A 21382-nucleotide genomic window follows, 5' to 3' on the forward strand; every position below is an offset into this window, starting at 1 on the left:
TGTGTGCTTTCTGTGGTCATTACTCATTTTGGAGTGTGTGATTTTTTATTAGTATGTCTCATTCTGTACACACTCTTAGATTAGCAAATATCGGAGTCTTCCGCCTTAGTGATTATTTTTTTTCTATGGACTTCTGGCATTAGTATGTCTCATACTAGCATATCATGGGTGATGTTGAGTCTCTTAAACCACCTTCCATCTTTTTACATCTCTACGACTTTCTCCTCTGTTCTTTGTAGTCCAGGTATGAGGAAAAGGTTACCTTAGAGTCACTAACCAGGCCATCCTTATTATATTCATGCTTCTCTGGTTCGGTTTCCATACTCTTGAGCATGTCAACCGCCAATGAGTGTGCAAAATAAAGAAAAAATGTGCAAAAGAAAGAAAGAAAAAAAAATGTGCAAAAGAAAGAAAAGAAAAAGATGTGAAAAAAATAGAAAAAAATAAATGATTCATTGACTAAGGGGGAGCCTCCGCCTTTACTCACCAAATACCCCTTGATTTCTAGTGGTTTGACTTTCCGTAGTTGTGCTTAGATTCTCTTGACGGAGGTTCAGCTATCTGATCACTACTAGGATTTGAATCTAGTGTTTGTCGAACTCCAAGAGTCACACACACACTTTTATCATGGGATCTATGCTTTTCACATAATGCATCACTTTCTTTCATGAGGAATCTTCTAGAGGCTGTGCACATTGTGTTTTCAAGTAATTATGCTTCTTGGATAATCTTGTGTGTTCTAAGGTACAAATCTGAGATTTCTTGCTTGCTCCACCATATTATTTTTGTTGGTTTCTTCTTGTTCATTGTTTTCTGTACAGTGTTTGTGGTTGCTTTGAGTGAAAAGGAGATTGGCTTTAGTTGGTTTGCATGATACTATGCACTGCTTCTTTATTATTTCCTTCTTACATACTCCTGATATTTACATAATCTTATCATTGCTTGTGTGGTTTCTGATCTTGCTTTAGTTGATTGAGCTTCCTTTGTCAATTCGTGACAAAAAGGGGGAGTAATGTTGTCCAGTGCATGTGTCTTAGGATTTCATGTATTCATGCCATGTGTTGGGTGCACGTGTTTTAGTTTTCAGGTTTTCATGCTACATGTTCTTAAAATCTCCAAGTAGCATCAAGTCGCATCTATTAATGTTTTCCATCTCATGCTTCAAATGCTTCAAGATAATCTAGCCATATGTTTATTGGTTTTTCATAGACTCTTGTGGGACTAATAGTTGTTTTGGAGATTGTGACACTAATATCTGTTTTGCAGATCTTAACCTTGAGAAAAAAGTTTGTGATGTTAATTCTTTCAAGATTGCCACTTCTCTGATTATGATGGGGATTGAGTTGCCTGGTCAGCTCGCGGGGATTGAGGGGGCAGCGCCCCTTGGCGGGTCCGGGGCAGCGCCCAGGCGGGGTCGAGGGGCAGCGCCCCCGAAGCAAAATGCAAAATTGCATTCGAAGTTGCTTGTCCACTCTTGCTCGCTAGAGCGAAGGAGTCTTCGCTCGAGCGAAGGCTGTGTCTGTAAAAAACCTGAAAATGATGATTTTACGCTCGAGCGCAGGTTGTTTGGCTCGAGCGAAGCCACTTAAGGAAAACGCGTGTTTTTGGTTCCTCACTCGAGCAAGATTTGTAGTCCCTGATTTCTATGGCCCTGTTTGTTTTCAGAGATAGAATGGAGGGATTGATAATGAGGGGATTAATAGTGAGAAATTGTTAAATTATTTTTATATAAAATAATAAAACAAATAAAAAATATAAAAATTAAACATTAATATTTTTAAAAAAATTCCCAATATATAAAAAATAAAAAAAATTTCTAATCCCCTCACTATTTTTCTAATACCATCTCTACCTCCTCACTATGAATTCCCCTTCCAAGGGTATTAGTAATACCAAGGTATTAGTAGTCCCAAGGCCATCTCTCAAAACAAACAAGGTATTAGTAATACCAAGGTATTAGTAGTCCCAATCCCCTTCCTATAACCCCAAACAAACGGGGCCTATAAGTATTTGTTTTAGTCCAAAACTAGGATTACTGCTCTAGATCTTCTTTTTGGATATTAAGGTTTATATCTGGGGATATTTTTTTTTTCTTTGATGTTTAATTGAGTATTAAACTCATGGGTTAAGAAGAATACATTAAAGGTTCGTTTGTTCATTCTATACAAAAGAGAGAATTGTTCTTCGGTTGATTCTGAAGAATTTGAGCCTGAAGCTTTGGTGGATTCTGGAGTGGCTCATCGTCAAGACAATTCCGAGGTAAAGACGGGATTGGAAGAGACACATAGGGGTTGGTTCAATTTGGGCATGGATTCGCTAAGTAATTGAGAGTATACCTGTGTAATTCCTTTATGTCTTTTTAGTGGATTGTTTTGTGGCTTTTGCCCGTGGTTTTTTTATCACAATTGGAGGTGTCCAATTGTGATTTTTCTACGTAAAATCATTGTGTTGATTTGTCTTGATTGTTTTATTGAGATTGTTGTTTACTGCTTAAAATTGATACATAATCACAAATCAACATCTAGGGGATTTCAAGATTTTTCAAAGACAACGGAGAGAGGGCCGCAATCTATCTATTGGAAGATATGAGAATTGTTTTGGAAGATTTGCTCTTTAAACAAATATAAACCTATTGGGCTGCCTATCTATTTTTTTGGTAAGTATTGTGCTGCTATTGGGCTGCTATTGGGCTACCTATCTAAAAAAAAAAAAAAAACTATTGTCCCTTATTTAGGGTTAGGCTGGGAGAGGTTGGGAGGCTGAGTTGGGCTAGGCTAGGAAAAAAAATTTCTACAAATTTTTTAAATTTTGGGCTGGGCTGCAGCCACCTATGCCTAGCCCTAGGTCTGCCGACGGGTGGCAGCCTTGCCTTGGCCGCCCTCTGAATCTTAACCCATGTCATTGCCATATTTTTCTTTCAGTATCGCTTCGTGGCGATCTCTTCATTTGTCCGCTGGTTTATTCTTACCACCAATATCTTTATCATATATATTTTTTACTCGTAATCCTTTTTTTTTTTTTTTGTGCTTCTGTTCCACTCGATCTTTCTCTCTGCTTCAACCTCAAATAGGTTTCTATCTTCAAACCTATTTGAGTTTGAGGGGAGGGTATTATACCTATATTATGGTGAGCATGGTGATATACCATGCGAACCACCCCAGTCGCCTCCTCTAATGCATCACTAAAGTTGCCTCCTTGGCGCACAACCCAAGCCGCCCTCGGATGCACAATGTCATCTGTTGCCATCACCGTTTAGCACCACGTCATAAGTTACGTGTGTGCCACGTCTGTTGGTTCAAAATTCATTGCTTCCTTACAACGGTCCGACATGACCCCTTAAAGTGTCTCGACATTGATTTCGATCAGTTCCTACAACGGTTCAACATGACCTTAAACTGTCCCGGCATTAGTTCCGGCCAGTTCCTACAATGATCTGATACGACCATAAACTGTCTCTCGGTATCAGCTCCAGCCTTCGATCTATTTTAAGCGCTCTTGCACTCCCTTTCGGAATTTGCAATCTATTTGCTTTTTATTTTATTTTATTTATTTTTATTTCATGTTTTAGTTTCTCTCTCCAAACTTAAGCTATTATCCCTACTTGAGTTTGAGGAGGGTGTTAAATATAGTAACTATATATTTTTCTATTATATATATCATATTATATTCATAACTATTGTGACGCCCCAAATTTTTAAGGACATCATAATAAGATTTAGAATTTAAAATCAATGTTGCCACCAAACATCACTAATATCCATTAATTAACAATCCAAAATTTAAAATTTTCAAATTACAATTCTAATAAAACTTAAAACTTAGTCTCAGTACACAAAAAGAAAATAGAACAACTATGAACGAAATACTAGAGAAAACTAGGAAATATAGGAAATGGTTCGTGGAATTTGGGGACTCTTCAAGCTAACCAAGGCTGAATGTTACCTTGCAAGGCCTCGATGTTTCCTTCATTTTCTTCGGTACCTGGCATAAAACGCCAGGGTAACGAGAATGCCAATGAGCGACGAGCTCAGTAATATACTACAACCCGAAAATGCCCACCTCGATAATAATACTTACAATTAATGAATAATGTGTAGTAACAGAATAACATATAGCATTTAATAAGCATGACAAGAATGCCAACAATTAAAATAACAACAATAGATAAATAAATAAATAAATAAAATGGCGAACGGAAGTAGTGATTCATCATATGGAAAATGCGCGCTTTTCTTTTTAAATTCTCATAGATTTAGTTTATCAGACAAATTTAAGAAACTCCCCGCGGAACACTATTTCCACTCAACCGCTAGCAATGGCCACGGGCAATTTTGACTCCCCCTTGGTCAAATATTCAAATGTTACTTGCTTTAATTACCAATGATGCCCATGCACCAGGGTTACGTACCCGAGTCGTGACATCACGGTCTGCCCCAAGGGAACGGTCTATGTTGTGACACCCGCACCACCAACCTTATATCGCCTATACCGATAAGAGCCGAAATACCTTCCCCTGCCATGTTAGGGTTCACAACTCATTGCGCAAGATTCTAAACCGGGCTCGCCTCATCACTTTTAAATTTTTAATGTATCATCAGTTCAATTTCGTGTTTCTTTACTTCGTTGAATTCACATTTTTATGCATGTGTGAGTTTTAGTTCGAGAATCACAGTGATATAATGTTTATATAGCACAACACAATCATATATGGTAACCAAAATAAATGTGATAGAGTGTCTTAGGAGTGAATACTTCTCTTTTCAGCACTGTATGGTCAAACAAAAAAAAAATATGAAACCCATACCAAACGATGTTCAACCATTATAATATTTTAAATGGTGCTAGTTCATCGAGTTAGGAAAATATTTCGAGAAGAATACTAGGGCTAAAAACGATTTTAAAATGGAGGAATAATTTTTGGAAGAAAACTGGTTTGCTGGGACAGTGAGTTACATTCACCTCCAACACAGGTGATCCGGGTTTGAAAAATAAAAAGGGGCCTTAAACGGTGTTAAAAATAGGCATGGTCAGAACATTTTACTAAATTTTTGAGTTTAGAACATATTTCCAGAAGAGTGCGAAGGCTGAAAACCAGCCGAAGATGGTCAAATGATTTTTATAAGAAAACTGGACAGATTCTGTCACCTTTTGAAAAAATTGGTGTTTCTCTCTCAATACTTAGAAAAAAATTATGAAACCAGCGGCGTTTGAAAGGTAACTTAAAAATATAACTTTTCCAATTTGAATCACTTGAAAATTTATTTTGTGGAATAAACGGTGACCTGGTAAAGTCAGCATTGCTGCTGACTCCAAACAGCAATGAGGTTAAAAATATATTCAGGCCATGAAAACGTTGTCAAATAATTTTCTTCAATATTCTAGTGTCATGAAAACATGCTAAACTAACTCTAGTAATTTCGAATTTTATGAAAGTGTTCTCATGAGTTTGTTTAGGGTTTATTCAACGCGGATTAAAATCTATTTTTTGCAGGAAGTTTATTAGTTTTGCGAAAAACACACTTTGTGTCCACCATGAATCGCATGCAAGGCAAAAAAAAAGTTTCTTACTATTATTCCCATATGGAACTCTAATCCTTCATATTTACTTTCATTAGTGATAACAAAAATTAATATTGATGAAGAGTAAACATAAATTCATAAACATGCGAGATTGATTCAACAATGGAGAATACTTGATCACATAAAGAGCAAGATCATTAGCTAAATCACTTAACCCATATTTGTAAAAAGGACAGAAATCACATAATCATAAGATTATCATTCTATCCAAATGTAACATGCATTGAGCATTTGTGTATTATCAATACATACTCTTGCATATTTCTAATGTGTAGGTTTAAGAAAACATCTAAGGAAGGGTAGAGTTGAGTATTTCTTTACCTCAATGAAGTAAAAAAATTCTCAAGTATTGAGCCCTTCTACTCCTCTCTTCTCTCCTTCCTCTCTTGCTTTCTCTCCCTCTCTCCCTCTTGTTTGCTTAGTTACGTATGTGTGTGTAAGGGATTGCTGAAGAATGCTCCTAAGTGTAGGAGTTTGAGGCCAAATTTGTTATTATTATTATTATTATCACTTTAGTTTTACTTTATTTCTCTTTTGGGCTTAGGAAATACCACCTAATAGGGTAGCTTACAGCTACTGCATTTCGTGGCTGCTTTGGCAAGGTCTTGCAATTGGCCATCTATGCATGTGAGCATAGGGTGGCAGCAAGGAAAGGCGTGCTCAGCATGCTTGGGCTGACTTTCTCTTCCCAAAATAAAATTTTGATTTGATTTGATTTTTTTTGAATATACATATATATATAATCTAGTCACTAGATATTTTGCTCCCCACTATCCTCTGATTAATTCAGTTACTATTTATTTAACTCATTTAGTTTCCACAACTATATTTTGATACAGAAATTTAATCACAGCAAGACAAAAAAATTTATTTAAAAGAATTTAGTATTGGTATTAATTGTGGTGCTATTAATATTATAACATTATAATTTAACTATACTTAGGATTACCGTACTTGGATTTTTCTCCTCCTATATAAAGGAGTCTTGTATACATTGTTACATAATTATTTAATACAATATTGAATATACACATAATATAATATTCTCTCTTTCTTTTTCTCAAATATTGTAATAGGTGGATTGAAAAATTAAAAAAGAAGATAAGTTGAGATAGAAATAATATATTTTAGGAGAGAAATTTTATAAAAACATACCGTAAAAAAGAGTCTATCATATGTCACAGTTATGATCTTAATGGTATTTAGTTATAACACATTATAATGTTGGATATAATTTAGTTATAACTTCTTGTGATTGTTATTTTGATTATGACTGAAGATGTCTTTGATTATATATTAAGTAATAGTTAGTTATAACTCATTCTGATATTAGTTATGACCTATTGTGATTTTTTTTTTTTTTTTGAAGATGTGTTGCTTGATTATAATTTATATGGTGGTCATTTTACTTATGAATGGAAATAATTTGATTATGAAAATTTATAATATTAATACTATAAAATCATAACTTGTATATGGTACACCCCTTTTGGAGGTGTATAATAGAATGACGTATTTTAGCAAGTTTCTTGTACTTAGAAGGAAAGTTTATAACAGAGGGACTATTATAATTTTAAGAAGATATATTATTGTAATTTTATAAAAAATATATATAATATAATTTATATATATAGAAGTACTAATATAATTATCAAAATTTCAACGGACATGTGCCTCGTAATCCTACACCATTTCTATCCTTGTTTGAAAGTCTACAGCTCGACCCAAGCTTACGCGTCCCGATCCTCTAGAGTGAAAAGTCTAAAGTCATCTCCTAGAGTGATCGATCCAACGATTGACATTAAATCTCACCAAAATGACGTTGTTTTGGTGAGTAATTTGAAAAAAAAAAAATCAATCCATGGCTCTTCTCTCCTTTTCTCTCTCTGCCTTTTTTATTCCATTTTCTTGCTCAAGAAAATCATTCAAAATCAAGAAATCTCATAAACTCATCTCTGAAAATCAATCCATGGCTCAAGAAATCGAAAAATTCAAAAAGGTTCAGTACCCACACGACTCAACCTGTTATAAAATCACCGACGAGATCGGCCGAGAAGTGAGTGCAATCGTCTACAAAGCCATATGTATTCCGATGAACTCGACTGTGGTGGCGATCAAATTAATCGATCTCGAACTGATCTTGAAAGCGTTCGTTGAGAAGCCAAGACAATTTCACTTTTCTCTCATCCCAACATTCTCAGAGCTCATTGTTCATTCATGGTGGATCATAGTCTTTGGGAAGTCATGCCTTTCACATCCTCTGGTTCTCTTCAATTGATCATGACTTTTTTGTTTCCAGATGGTTTATCTGAGCCTTGCATTGATGTGATTTTCAGAGAAACTTTGAATGCTCTGTCTTATCTTCTCTCTCACATGAATTTTTTTCTTTTTTTTTTCAAATCAATCCATGGTTTTTCGATTTCTTGAACCATGGATTGTTTTCAGAGATGGGTTTGCGAGATTTCTTGATTTTGAATGGTTTTCTGTAGCAAGAAAATGGAAGAGAAAAGGTAGAGAGAGAAAATGAGAGAACCATGGATTGATTTTTTTTTTTCAAATTACTCACTGAGGTTTAATGTCAACCATTGGATTGATAACTCTAGAAGATGACTCTAGGCTTCTCACTGTAGAGGATCCTGACGCGAGTGCATGTGCTACTTTCTAATGCATAAGGATCCTCTAAAGTGATATGGTGGAGTGATCCTCTAGAGTGATCCTTTAGGGCTTGACACGTGTCCCACTATAGAATCAAAGGTTGAGATTTCTCTTTTACCAAAACGAGGAAAACAAAAAACAGAGCATTTTTCTTTCATGAGTTCATCTTTCTTTCATGAGTTCTAGTGTGACTTAAAAGGGGAAGAGACAGAAAGAAGAAGAGAGAGTGGAGCGGTTGAGGAAGAAGACCACAGCGTCGCGCACTGCCCTGCCGCCGCCGGTGACGAAGTCGCGTCGTCCCGCTGCCGTTGCTGCTGAAGCTATTCTTTAAGACCCCCTTCACCTGTTTGAAGACCACCAAATATTCTGATATATTCACATATATACTCTTATAACAGAAGAAGGAGGATTACTTTCATTGTTTTATTCTTTTTCTACCATGCTCAAACAGTAATGAATAGAAATATATGCAAGTGATTACATTTTAATCTTGATAGACAGTTCAAAAAATCAAACCATGATAGATATACTTAAATCAAACAAAACTTTAAAACAGCTTAAAAAAACAAATAAATAGAAAATTAAAACCAGAACCGATCAATTAAAATAGAAGACAGAAAAATGAAGAAACCCACTTAAGTTCAAAAAAGTGACACCCAATAACAAACTGAACCTTATGTTTGCCCAAAAACAAAAACAAAAATACAAATACAAATACAAATGAATTTAACAGAATTAATACCCAACTAGAAATTGGGTTTTAGATTAATAAAAAAAATCTATCACAAAAAAAGGAGGATGAAGCTGGAGAAAGAAAGTAATAGGAGGATGAAGGAGGATGTTTGCCCAGATCCGTCAATTGCAAGATGATGAAGTTAGAGAGAGAAAGTTATAGGTGTAGAAAGAGAGAGAGAAGGGAAGGGAGGTGGAGGAGACGAGAAGAAACAAGATGCTATCTTCGACGGCGGCGGTGGGTGACGCGACTTCGTCGGAGGCGGGTGGCGGGCGACGCAATGGTCTTCTTCATCAACCTTTGATTTTATTAGTGAGGCACGTGTCAAGCTGTAAAACATCACTCTAGAGGATCACTTCATTATATCACTCTAGAGGATCCTTGCGCCATGCGCTCTCATTTGTCCCACATGCAATTCACATCACAAGATCAACTGTCAAACCATTTGTTTTTTAATTTATTTTTTGGGTACAACATAAATCATGTGGTCTCTGATTAAATATGTTTCCTAGATACTAACTAATAGAGCAATCATGATGCCATTATTAATAACACTGTAAATTTATGTTATCATAGGTGATGATTAGGAAAATTATTACTTTTAATTTCAAAATATCATATTATATTCTATATGTAGCTTTCTTGACAAAGAAAAAAATTATAAAATATATTAAATGAGTTATTTATGATGTTCTAATTATTTAATAATAATATTTATTTTATTTTATCTTAAAATGATTGAATCAGAATTGTATTACATTATTTTGTATATATTAATATAATACAAATTTAAAACAATATATAAGCATGTTCATGAGACTCACTAACCACTTCTCTAACATATAGCAAACACGCCGACTAAGTACTCAGCCACATAACAATATTGACTAATTAATAACTTAGTTTGTGCTTTCTTTGTCTGTTAATTTTTTCACGAACGTTTTTGTTTTTTGGAGCAGGGGTCCCTGCTGTGGAATAACCACAGCAGTCACGGTTGTGGATTAAAACGCCACCATTTTCATGTTTTTTTTTTTTTTTTTTTAATCTGAGGGTTTATTAATTGTTCTCTCCCTATAATAAACAAAAGAATGAAACTAGGGCCGCCGCCGTCTATTCCGTAGAGCACGGCCTCTCCATTGATCTGAGGGTTTATTTTATAAATAGAAAATATAATTAAATAAAAAAAATTATATTAAAAAAAAACATTAAAAAAATTTATTTTAGAAATAGAAAATATAATAAAATAAAAATAATTCATGGAACAAATCAATTTATGAAACCAAATTATATTTTTTGAAAAAGATTAATTTTAAAATTAAAATCAAACAAACCATACATGTTTTGACTTTTTCAAAACTGACTTAAATGCATCAAAAGTGAAATTAAAAGGGAAAAAAATTGTATTTGAACAAATCAATTTATCAAACCATAAGCAAAAAAAATGTAACTTCAAAAAAAAAAAAAAACCAACTTAAGGCCAAAATATATTCAATTCACATCCAACAACTATATAAAAAAAATAAAACAAAATTCTGAGACATTTAAACTTCAAAATCTCCTACCAAATATCCCAAAATCTGTCTCAACCGTTCTAAATTATCCAAACAAAATTCTAAAAACCTTCAATTTGAATCCTCAAAACAAAAACTACAAAGTGGATCCCCATGTCAATTTTTTGGAGGCGGTTGGGAATAAATAGAAAAATCAAAAGAACTCTCATTTCTAAATTCGGTCTCCATTGGATTGCGCCCCACTGGATTAAGTGATATTCCCTATAAAAATAAAAATAAAAAGAAAAGAAAGAAAATTCATTAGAATAAATTTTATGGACTAAATTACATTACAAACATATATATATATATATATATATTACTTACTTGAGAACTTTGTGGACTATGTGATGCTTGGAAAGACAAAGGTTGTGATTGTAGATACCTTGGTGAGTATGAATTAGTATCATGTGTGAGAAGATTATACCCATAAGTTATCAATTGTGGCCAATAGAAACTCCCACCATCCTACTCCATAAAACACCATGAAAAGTAAATACACTAATACAATGTAGTCTAAAAAATAAACAAAATAACATAAAACAAGAGCTAACCTGTGGTTGACTTAAAGATGAATTTTGAACATTTGTGATATTGCTTGATTGACCAATAATCTACATAAGTTTTTAAATTTATCAATACATTACACAATTTATAAAAAAATAATAATAATAATAAATAAATAACATAAAACAATAGCTAACCTGTTGTTGGCTTGAGGATGAATTTTGAACATTTGTAGTGTTGCTTGATTGACCAATAGTCTAAAGAAATTCAAAAAGTTATCAATACTTTACATAATTTATAAAAATAAATGCATGTCATTTGAAATTTCAAAAGTACGTAGGTAATACCTTACTAAGGCGGGTAGGTTGTGAAATAACTTTTGTCTTCTTATTCATCATCTCATGCCAAGGTTTTAATCTACCCCTCCCTTTGTGTCCAACATCTTTCTTCTTTATGCCCTTAACTTGTGTAATGTTGGGGTCGTCCACATCTAATTCATTGGTACCAAAACTTCCAACTCCCTTCATCATATTATTTACTTTTACACACAATTCCTTAATTCCTTCATCAACCAATTGATAGGCAGGTTTGTGCATAGATGCTTGAGTTGCTAGTTTCACCATTCTTGGACAAAGATCTCTATAACGTGCTAATATTAACAACTTCGGATCATCCTCATCCACTACAACATTTTTCTCTTCAACTTCACAATCTTTTACATCCAATCTCCATCGGCCTAATATATACCTTTCGGGAATTTTCATAACATTCATTCTATCAAGTGCTTTGATTGCATGACTATATAAAATTCCAAAGTTCTCAAATTTCTTACAAGTACAATGTATTTCTTGACAACTTTTTTCTCCTTTTAGCCCAATAACTTCCACCCTACCCTCCACAATATACTCTTTACCATTACCATACAAGCCAATCACGCACTTAACTTCTCCTTCTAACTCATGGAATTGCTTCACTTGACAACAAAGGGACGTATCCAACTCACAATGAAATAAATCAAAGATAGGAGGGGTGTACAAACTCGCAACTTGGATTAAAATGGGAGACTTTTTCAATTTCATTCTTGGCAACTTTTGTCTAGAATCATATATTGCGGAAATTTTCTCATATCGCTTATCTACAACAATCCGATTGAAGTGAGTAAAGAATTGAACAATGTTATGATCACCCTTCAAATATCCCCTTAATGTTCCATTTAGACTTTCACTAAGTTGTGTGCTTCGCATTCCTCCAGTAAATACCCACTTCATATACACATGCGCCCACTGCTCTCTTTTTTTCCAAGTTCTTTTCATCCACTCATTCTCTTGCAAGTTGTATTTATCAGTCAAAGAATTCCAAGCTTCAATTAATTCATGCTCATTCTCGTAGTCATAAATGCAAGCTTTTAAATCGCTACTAAATTTTGAACCACTCTTGAACAAGTAACCCAAATGCTTCAAAGCATTTTGCATTAGGTGAAAAGTGCACAACCCATGAAAAACCTCAGGCATGATTTGTGAAATTGCCTTAGCCATTGCTTGATCTTGATCTGTGAAAAAACTAACAGGTTTTTTTCCTGACATTGCATCCAAAAATGTTTCAAATAACCATTCAAATGACTCTGTAGTTTCATCATATAATAATGCTGCACCAAAAACCACTGTCATTCTAAAGTGGTTAAAGCCACAAAATAAAGCAAGTGGACGGTACTCTTTATTTGTTCGAAAAGTTGTGTCAAATGACACCGCATCACCGAAAAGCCCATAATCTGTTATCATCTGATGATCAGCCCAAAAAATATTAGTAATCATCTCATCTACATCCAACTGAATGGCATAGTAAAAATATGGATTTTCTGCCACTTGCTGCTGGAAATATCTTAACAAACTCCCCGCTTCACCATACTGCAAGTTTCGCTGTCTTTTTGCACGTAAATAGGTTTTCTGATCCTCTCGCGTGAACCCTACAAATTCCTTCCCTCCTGCTATAGCACTAATAAGATCATGTGAAGCCTTAAGAGATATTCCACTCTCATCAGCTATGTCAATATTTATACCCTGAACATCACATACCTTTCTCTGAGATGGCATCAAATGAGTACATTGAGGAAGATGCAAAGGGTGGTTGTGGTTGCTATCAAACTTCGACACAATCCACTTCGACAAGTCCCGCTTAAAAGATATATGCATAAATGCTTTACAATTTGTTCTTGTCTCACTTCGAGGATTTTTTATCATCGTGTACCGTTTATCTTTTTCCTTCTCTCCCTCCTTACAACAAACAAACTTTCTACTAGTCATAACACCATCTTTCTGACTTTTGTTACAATAATCTCTTCTAATACTAAATCCCACAATTCTTCCGTATTCATTATAAAACTCATATGCAGCTTCTTCTGATGGAAACTCCATACCAAGATATGGTGATTTATCCTTGGCCAACTCTCCCATTTCTTCGATGCATCCCTCAAGTCCACCATCATCCATTATACTATCCTCCATTTCAACACTAACAAATATGGGGAAAAAATATATATATATATATATATTAAACGAAACAAGAATCTGAGCAAAAAAGTTATTAATTAATTTTAAATGCTGAGTAATTAAACAATTCAATGAAATCTAATAAATCAATTAATAATGTAAATTAATTAAAAGTTATTAATTAATTTTTGGGTAAATGTTATGTCATCATTTATTGAGTTATAACAATTTATGATTAAAAAATTAAATTCGCATTTTATAGTAAGATTATAGATTTTTTTATTGAAACTTTTTTTAGACCACAAAATGCATAACATTATTACAAAAATAAATAACATTGTTATAAAAATGTGTAATATTTCCACAAAAATACATAACATTGCTATAAAAAAAATAATTATGAATTACAAATTATCGTAACTCCTTAAAAAAATTATATAATATTTATACAAAAATACATAATATGTACAAAACAAATTACATAATAAAAAAAAATTTCTTATAATATACAATTGTGTTTCTCAATCCATTCACAAAAAACAAACCAAACTATTATACTTGTTCAACCCACTAACATACTGTACAAAACAAAATACAAAACATATATACATATAATATATATAGATATACATACTAGTTTGTTGAACAATAATGGTCTGTAAATCCAGCAGAAGAACGGTGAAGCAAAAATAAAGAACACTGTTCAATCTGTTTGAGAGAAGACAAAAATGTTAGAAAATAAAAAAATAAAAAATAAAAACTAACTTTTAGAAAATAAAAAAATAAAAACTAACTTTTCAATCCATGTCAATAGAAAATAAAAAATAAATAAATAAAAACTAACCTTCAATCCGTGTCAATGGAGAGGCCCTGCTCCACGGAATAGACGGCGGCAGCCCTAGTTTCATTCTTTTGTTTGTTATAGGGTGAGAACAATTAATAAACCCTTAGGAAAAAAAAAAAAAAAAAAAAAAACATGAAAACGGTGGCGTTTTAATCCACAACCGTGACTGCTGTGGTTATTCCACAGCAGGGACCCCTGCTCCTTTTTTTTGGGGTCGAAGTAAGAAAGTACATAACATCAAACATTATACCTAATTTGACTCTCAAATTTTATTTATTTTTTATTTAAGTTTATTTCAAATACAAAATTAATCACAAGCATTCAATTATATTTAGAAAAATTGTACATAAGCAGATTGAAAAGAAAGAAGTGGACACATGACTCAAATTGGCAATGTAATAACATGGGCTTACACACACACTTGTCAATATATATTTATTAACAAAAAAACTCAATTTCTGTTAATATTTTCACTAATAAGTATTGTGCTTATGTTTTTCTTTTTCTTTTTTCTTTTTTTAATTTTTTTTTTACATGTGTGCTTAGTAGTTTAGGGAAACACTTTATTAATGGAAACATAATTGTTTTCTTTTACTTCAGATACAGAGATCACTATCCCATTGTTTGACAAAACGAAAAAAAATTAAGGTGAGAAAAAGTGCATTAATTACTTAGATAAGAACAACATCTCCACTAAATGATATTTATCATGGAGATTATTATCCTATTGTTAAGTACTCAGATAAGAACGACATCTCATATAAATGAAATTTGCCATTGAGATCATTATCCTATTGTTTGACAAACGAAAAATTGAGGTGAGAACAAATATGCATTATGTACTCAAATAAGAACAACATTTCCATTAAATGAAATTCGCTCTTGTGGATTATTATCCCATTGTTTGACAAACAAAAAAAAAATTGATATGTGAACAAAGATGTATTAAGATTGAGAGGGAGTTTTCTATAGGAGAAGTGGGCCGAGCATGGCATATTCCGGCCCAACCTTCATTACCTAGCAAATGGGTCTTGTAACCCACTCGGAGTGATTTGTGGGCCGAGCAGAATAGATAGCGAGCTTGGGCCGGGCAATGGTTTTGTCGGCCTAGTAGATTAGGCCAGGCAACACTCGTGAGTTGTATCCCACAATTTGGCTAGGCAAACAAAGCCTAGTTATTGTAGGCGACGCATATTGGAACCGAGCAAACTTGGTGTTTGCACTTGGTGTTTTGTGTGATGGAGGTTGACCGATCAATGTATGCCAGGTTGAAGACTCTAGCCAGACATAGTTGCACGATTTTAGGCTTAGTTCATAGTCGGTTACCTAAAGCCGGAATGAGTGGAAGAATGACTAAGCAGCTACTTGAATGGAGAGCAATCGGGCAGATGGTTTGCTCAGCCCGATTGACCACTTAGACGTTGGAAAGCTTCACAGAGGCTTATTGGGTCAGGGTGTCTTAAGGATGGACATTATCCTTAAGAGATAGACTCCTAGTGGGAAGTTATTAAGGGGAATTAGAGTCCCACTAGGATTCTACTGTGCAAATAGATACAAAAGAGTCAGAGTTTCACCTAAGAGAGGTAATTAATGTAATTCTGAATACAAAGCTCTAGAGAGCTTTTTCTCCATATTGATTCCTAAAAGCTAACTTAGGAATTTGAGGGGTTTTCCGACACACCCCCGTCAGTAAGCTCAGTGTTTTCGTGTTTTCAAGATAAATGGCACCTTTCGTAGAGGTTCTAACTTGATCATGAGGTACTAATGTCCTAGTAAATTTTGTGACCTCACAATTGGCGCCGTTTGTGGGAATTGAACCACGCCATTCGCAGTACTCAGATAAGAACAATATCTCCTATAAATGAAATTTGCCATGGAGATCATTATCCCATTGTTTGACAAATGGAAAAATTGAGGTAAGAACAAAAATGCATTAAGTAGTCAAATAAGAACATCTCTACAAAATGAAATTTGCCTTGGAGATTATTATCCCATAGTTTGACAAACAAAAAAATTGAAGTGAGAACAAAGAAGGATTAACTATTGAGATAAGAACAACATGTCTACAAAATAAAATTTGCCTTGGAGAATATTATCCCATTGTTTGATAAACACACAAATTGAGATGAAGACAAAGATGCATTAAGTACTAAGATAAGAACAACATCTCCTATAAACGAAATTCGCCACGGAGATCAATATCCCATTGTTTGATGAAAGAAAAAATTGAGGTGAGGAAAAATTAAAATGGGAACAAAGATGCATTAAGGCCTCATTTGGGAACATGCTTTTTTAATAACTTTTTGACTTTTTGGCTAAAATATAATGTAAAAAAAAAATTAATATGTTTGGGATGACTTTTTAGTTTTTTATGAAAAGATGTGTAAAAAGTAGAGAGAAAATGAAATCTTTGATTTTTTAGTATAGGTTGTTGGTTTTTTAGTTTTTTGAGTGACTTTTTAACTTTTTAGCTAAAATTATCACTTACCAAACGAGGCCTAAGTACTCAGATAACAACATGTCCACTAAATAAAATTTTCCATGGTGATCATTATCCCATTATTTGACAAACTGAAAAATTGAGGTGAGAACTAAAAAGAATAAGAACAAGATCTCTTCTAAATGAAAATTTTTATGGATTTATATCTCACCTCATCCTAACTATTAATGAGATATTGTCAGATAAGAACTCATCCTAACTATTAATGAGATATTATCAGATAAGAACTGTTAGGTTTTGTTTCTTGGCAACTCCGTTTGACAAAACTCCTTTAAGTTGTATTTGTTTTCACACTTTTTATTTCAGTGAGGCTACGAGTGTTTAAATGGGAATCCAACCCGAATTATACCTTGCAGAGAAGTTTGTGATGTTAATACTTTCAAGATTGCCACTTCGCTGATTATGACAGGGATCGAGTTCGAAGCAAAATACAAAAATGCATTACAAGTTGCCTGTCCGCTCGAGCGGACATTCCCCCGCTCGAGCGGAGAATGTTGAGTTCTAGAAGTTTATTCGCCTGCAAAAATACTGGATGTTGTTTTTTCCCGCTCGAGCGAAACTTTCCACGCTCGAGCGTAGCTCCGCTCGAGCGGAGATCGCGGGACAGTTTTCTATAAATACGTGTTTCAGTCCAAATCTAGGTTAACTTCTCCAGATCTTTTTCTTGGGTTCTAGGGTTTATATCTGGTGATATTTTGCTAGTTTTCTTTGATGTTTTGATTGAGTATTCAACTCATGGTTTAAAGAGTATACATCAAAGGATTATTTGTTTGTTCTACATAAAAGAAAGAGTTGTTCTTCGGTGGATTCTGAAGAATTCGAGCCTGAAGCTTTGGTGGATTCTAGAGTGGCTCACCGTCAAGATAATTCCGAGGTGAAGACGGGGTTGGAAGAGACACATAGAAGTTGGTTCAATTCGGGCGTGGATTCGCTAGGTAATTGAGAGTATACCTGTGTAATTCCTTTATATCTTCTTAGTAGATTGTTTTGTGGCTGTTGTCCGTGATTTTTTTTATCACAATTGGAGGTGTCCAATTGTGATTTTTCCACGTAAAATCGTTGTGTCGATTTGTCTTGATTGTTTCATTGGGATTGTTATATACTGCTTAAAATTGATACATAATCACAAATCAACATCTAGGGAATTTCTAGATTTTTCAAGAACAAACACCATAAAGGTAGAAAATGATCTCCATGAAAATTTCTTTTAGAGGAGATGTTCTTCTTATCCTTTTTTTGTTCTTACCTCAAATTTTCAGTTTGTCGAACAATAGGATAATGATCATCATGGCAAATTTCATTTAGAGGATCTATTTTTCTTATTTGAGTACTTAATGCATCTTTGTTCACCTCAATTTTTTATTTTGTTAAATAATGGGATAATGATCTCCATGGCAAATTTCATTTATAGGAGATGTTGTTCTTATTTGAGTACTTAATGCATCCTTGTTCTCATCTCAAATTTTGTGTTTGTCAAACAATGGGATAATGATCTTCATGGCAAATTTCATTTAGTGGAGATGTTGTTCTTATCTGAGTACTTAATGCGTCTTTGTTCTCATCTCAATTTTTTCGTTTGTCGAACAATGGAATAATGATCTATATGGCTAATTTCATTTAGTGGAAATGTTTGTCTTATTTGAGTACCTAATGCATCTTTGTTCTCACCTCAATTTTTCCATTTGTCGAACAATATGGGATAATGATCTCCATGGCAAATTTCATTTAGTAGAGATGTTATTATCTGAGTACTTAATACATCTTTGTTCTCATATCAATTTTTTTGTTTGTCAAACAATGGGATAATGATCTCCATGGCTAATTTCATTTAGTTGATATGTTTTTCTTATTTTAGTACTTAATGCATCTCTGTTCTCACCTCAATTTTTTCATTTGTCAAACAATGGGATAATGATCTCTTTGGCAAATTTCATTTGTAGGAGATGTTGTTCTTATCTTAGTACTTAATTCATCTTTGTTCTTATCTCAAATTTTGTGTTTGTTAAACAATGGGATAATAGTCTCCAAGACAAATTTCATGTAGTGAAGATATTGTTCTTATCTGAGTACTTAATACATCTTTATTCTCACCTCAATTTTTCTGTTTGTCAAACAATGTGATAATAATCTCCAAGGCAAATTTCATTTTATATTTATGTGAGGACTTGATGCATCTTTGTTCTCACCTCAATTTTCCCTTTGTCAAATAACGGGATAATGATCTCCATGCAAATTTCATTTATAGGAGATGTTCATATATGAATACTTAATACATATTTGTTCTTATCTCAATTTTTCTGTTTGTCAAACAATGGAATAATAATCTCCAAGGCAAATTTCATTTAGTGGAAATGTTGTTCTTATTTGAATACCTAATGCATGTTTGTTTTCACCTCAATTTTTTCTTTTGTCAAACAATGAGATAATGATCTCCATAGAAAATTTCATTTATATGAGATGTTATTTGATGATCGTTTCACACACCAAATATAAACACTAAATTATACTAAATACTTTAGAATAACGGTAAGTCCAGGTATTGATCCACAAGGACAAACAGGAAATTAAACTAATTTAATTGTTAAATTCCTAAATTAATTTTGATGAAAAAGATAGTTGTTCATAACCTAATGATAATTAAATTAAATAAAATGAATAAACTAGCAATTATAAATAAAGATGAATTTATTGATTTTGGAAAAAACCTAGGATAATGAATTCACCACTAGTTATATAAATACGGTTTTAATTTGAAAATCAATTATGTTACAGTTCGAACTAAATAATATTTCACAACTATAAGTTCGAAGCATTTATCAAGAGAATAACACGTTCACTTTATAGGCATGAACCATCTCAAGTAGTACAAGTCATTCGCTCTAAACTAGGGTAGCAACACGACTCGTCCCTCATAGTATGGCTCGTCTCATACCTTGAACATGAAAGAATAGAAAATCATTGTATGGAAAACATTCAACAATCACAAAAAGTAGAATATTCGAAGAAATAATGGAAAATTATATTAGAAAACTTCTTGAGAACCATACAATTGTTCAAACCATCACATAAAACAAAACCAAAAAAGAAACATATTTACTTGGCTAGGGTTTCATCAAAACCCTAGAAAAAGGAGCCTAGCCACTCATAGAGGAGTGGGAAGAAATAGAGAGAGAATAAGCCACTATGGGAGGCATTCTTCAAACTTTAAGTTCTTTTCCTTCAAAATCCTAACCTCTCTCTTTTCTCTGAAATATTTTCGAACCCTAATTACAGTCTCTTTTCTTCTTTTTATTTCCAACGGAACAGGCTTCAATTTCCCCTCACGTAGCCCTAGGTGGGTCGCACGTGTGGTAGAGGTGGCCGACTGGGAATTTCACTACTTGCACGAAAAATCTGCTATTGCACCACTTTTTGCTTGAATTTGCGTGTTGCCTGCCAAATCTATAGAAGTACACAAATCACATCATCTCCACCAAATAAACAAAATTCAAAGACTATAAATGTAACTTAAATGGCCTCAATATGGCATCTTTCGGCCTACATCATTATTCTTTTCTGAGTACTTAATGCATCTTTGTTCTCATCTCAATTTTTCGGTTCGTCAAATAATGGGATAGTAATCTCCAAGGCAAATTTCATTTAATGTTTGTATCTTATCAATTTTTCTATTTGTCAAACAATGGGATAATAATCTCCAAGGCAACATTAGTGTTTGTATCTTATCTCTTGAGGTGAGAACAAAGACGTATTAAGTACTCAGATGATAACAATATCTCCTTTAAATGAAATTTTCCATGGAGATACCTTTTATTGTGTTTGTATCTTATCCCTTACATCTCCTCTAAATGAAATTTTCAATGAATGAAATTTTATGGTGTTTGTATCTCATCACTTACATTTATTTCTCACCTTATCCTAACTAATTAATGGATATTATCTATCTTTTCTATCTACATTCTTATCTCACTTGAAATTTTTTTAAAGAGTGGACTCTCTTATACTTTGATAAAGAATTGGACCATCCAGTTATGTCTTTGAGCTCATTACAAGGTTTAGTTTGACAATTTAACCGGTTAATCTGATTCCTTAATTGTTTAAATTCTTAATGTAGATATCAATGGAAAAAAAATCAAATTTTTCAATAATTGTACTTGCATGATCTCATTAAACTTAATTTATTTTTTATAAAATGCACTACAACAAAAAACACATTTGGCGACCCACAAATTTCGTCGCCAAAAGTACTAATTTCGTCGCCAAACGAATCGGCGACAAAATATACAACTTGTCGCCAAAGCCCTGTCACTAAAAGTATTGGCGACGAAATCAGAAATTGTCACCGTATGTAGACATTTAGCGACAAGCAAAATTGGTCGCCAAAAATCATATATTTTGTCGCTATAAAATTACAATTTGTTGCTAAAAGGTTAAAATTTGGATAGGCTATGTACTTTTAGCGACAAATAAATGCGTCGCCAAAAGTACTATTTAACGACAAAATTAATTTGGTCGCTAAAAATCACGTTT

The 21382-nt window shown here is 33.5% G+C and overlaps 1 protein-coding gene across 1 annotated transcript; it reads right to left on the minus strand.

Annotated features, from left to right (window-relative positions):
* Window positions 1-10276: 10276 nt before the first annotated feature.
* LOC145800868 (protein FAR1-RELATED SEQUENCE 5-like) lies at window positions 10277-13526 on the minus strand. Its single transcript, XM_082890619.1, has 5 exons — window positions 11373-13526; window positions 11223-11282; window positions 11073-11132; window positions 10846-10986; window positions 10277-10740 (listed from the first exon to the last, which is right to left on the minus strand). Exons 1-5 carry the CDS (start codon window positions 13524-13526, stop codon window positions 10636-10638), a joined length of 2520 nt encoding a protein of 839 aa, XP_082746745.1. The 3' UTR covers window positions 10277-10635.
* Between the last annotated feature and the right edge of the window lie 7856 nt (window positions 13527-21382).

Source organism: Camellia sinensis, chromosome 10 (genome assembly GCF_055761805.1).
Source record: "Camellia sinensis isolate YWXY chromosome 10, ASM5576180v1, whole genome shotgun sequence".
NCBI lineage: Eukaryota > Viridiplantae > Streptophyta > Magnoliopsida > Ericales > Theaceae > Camellia > Camellia sinensis.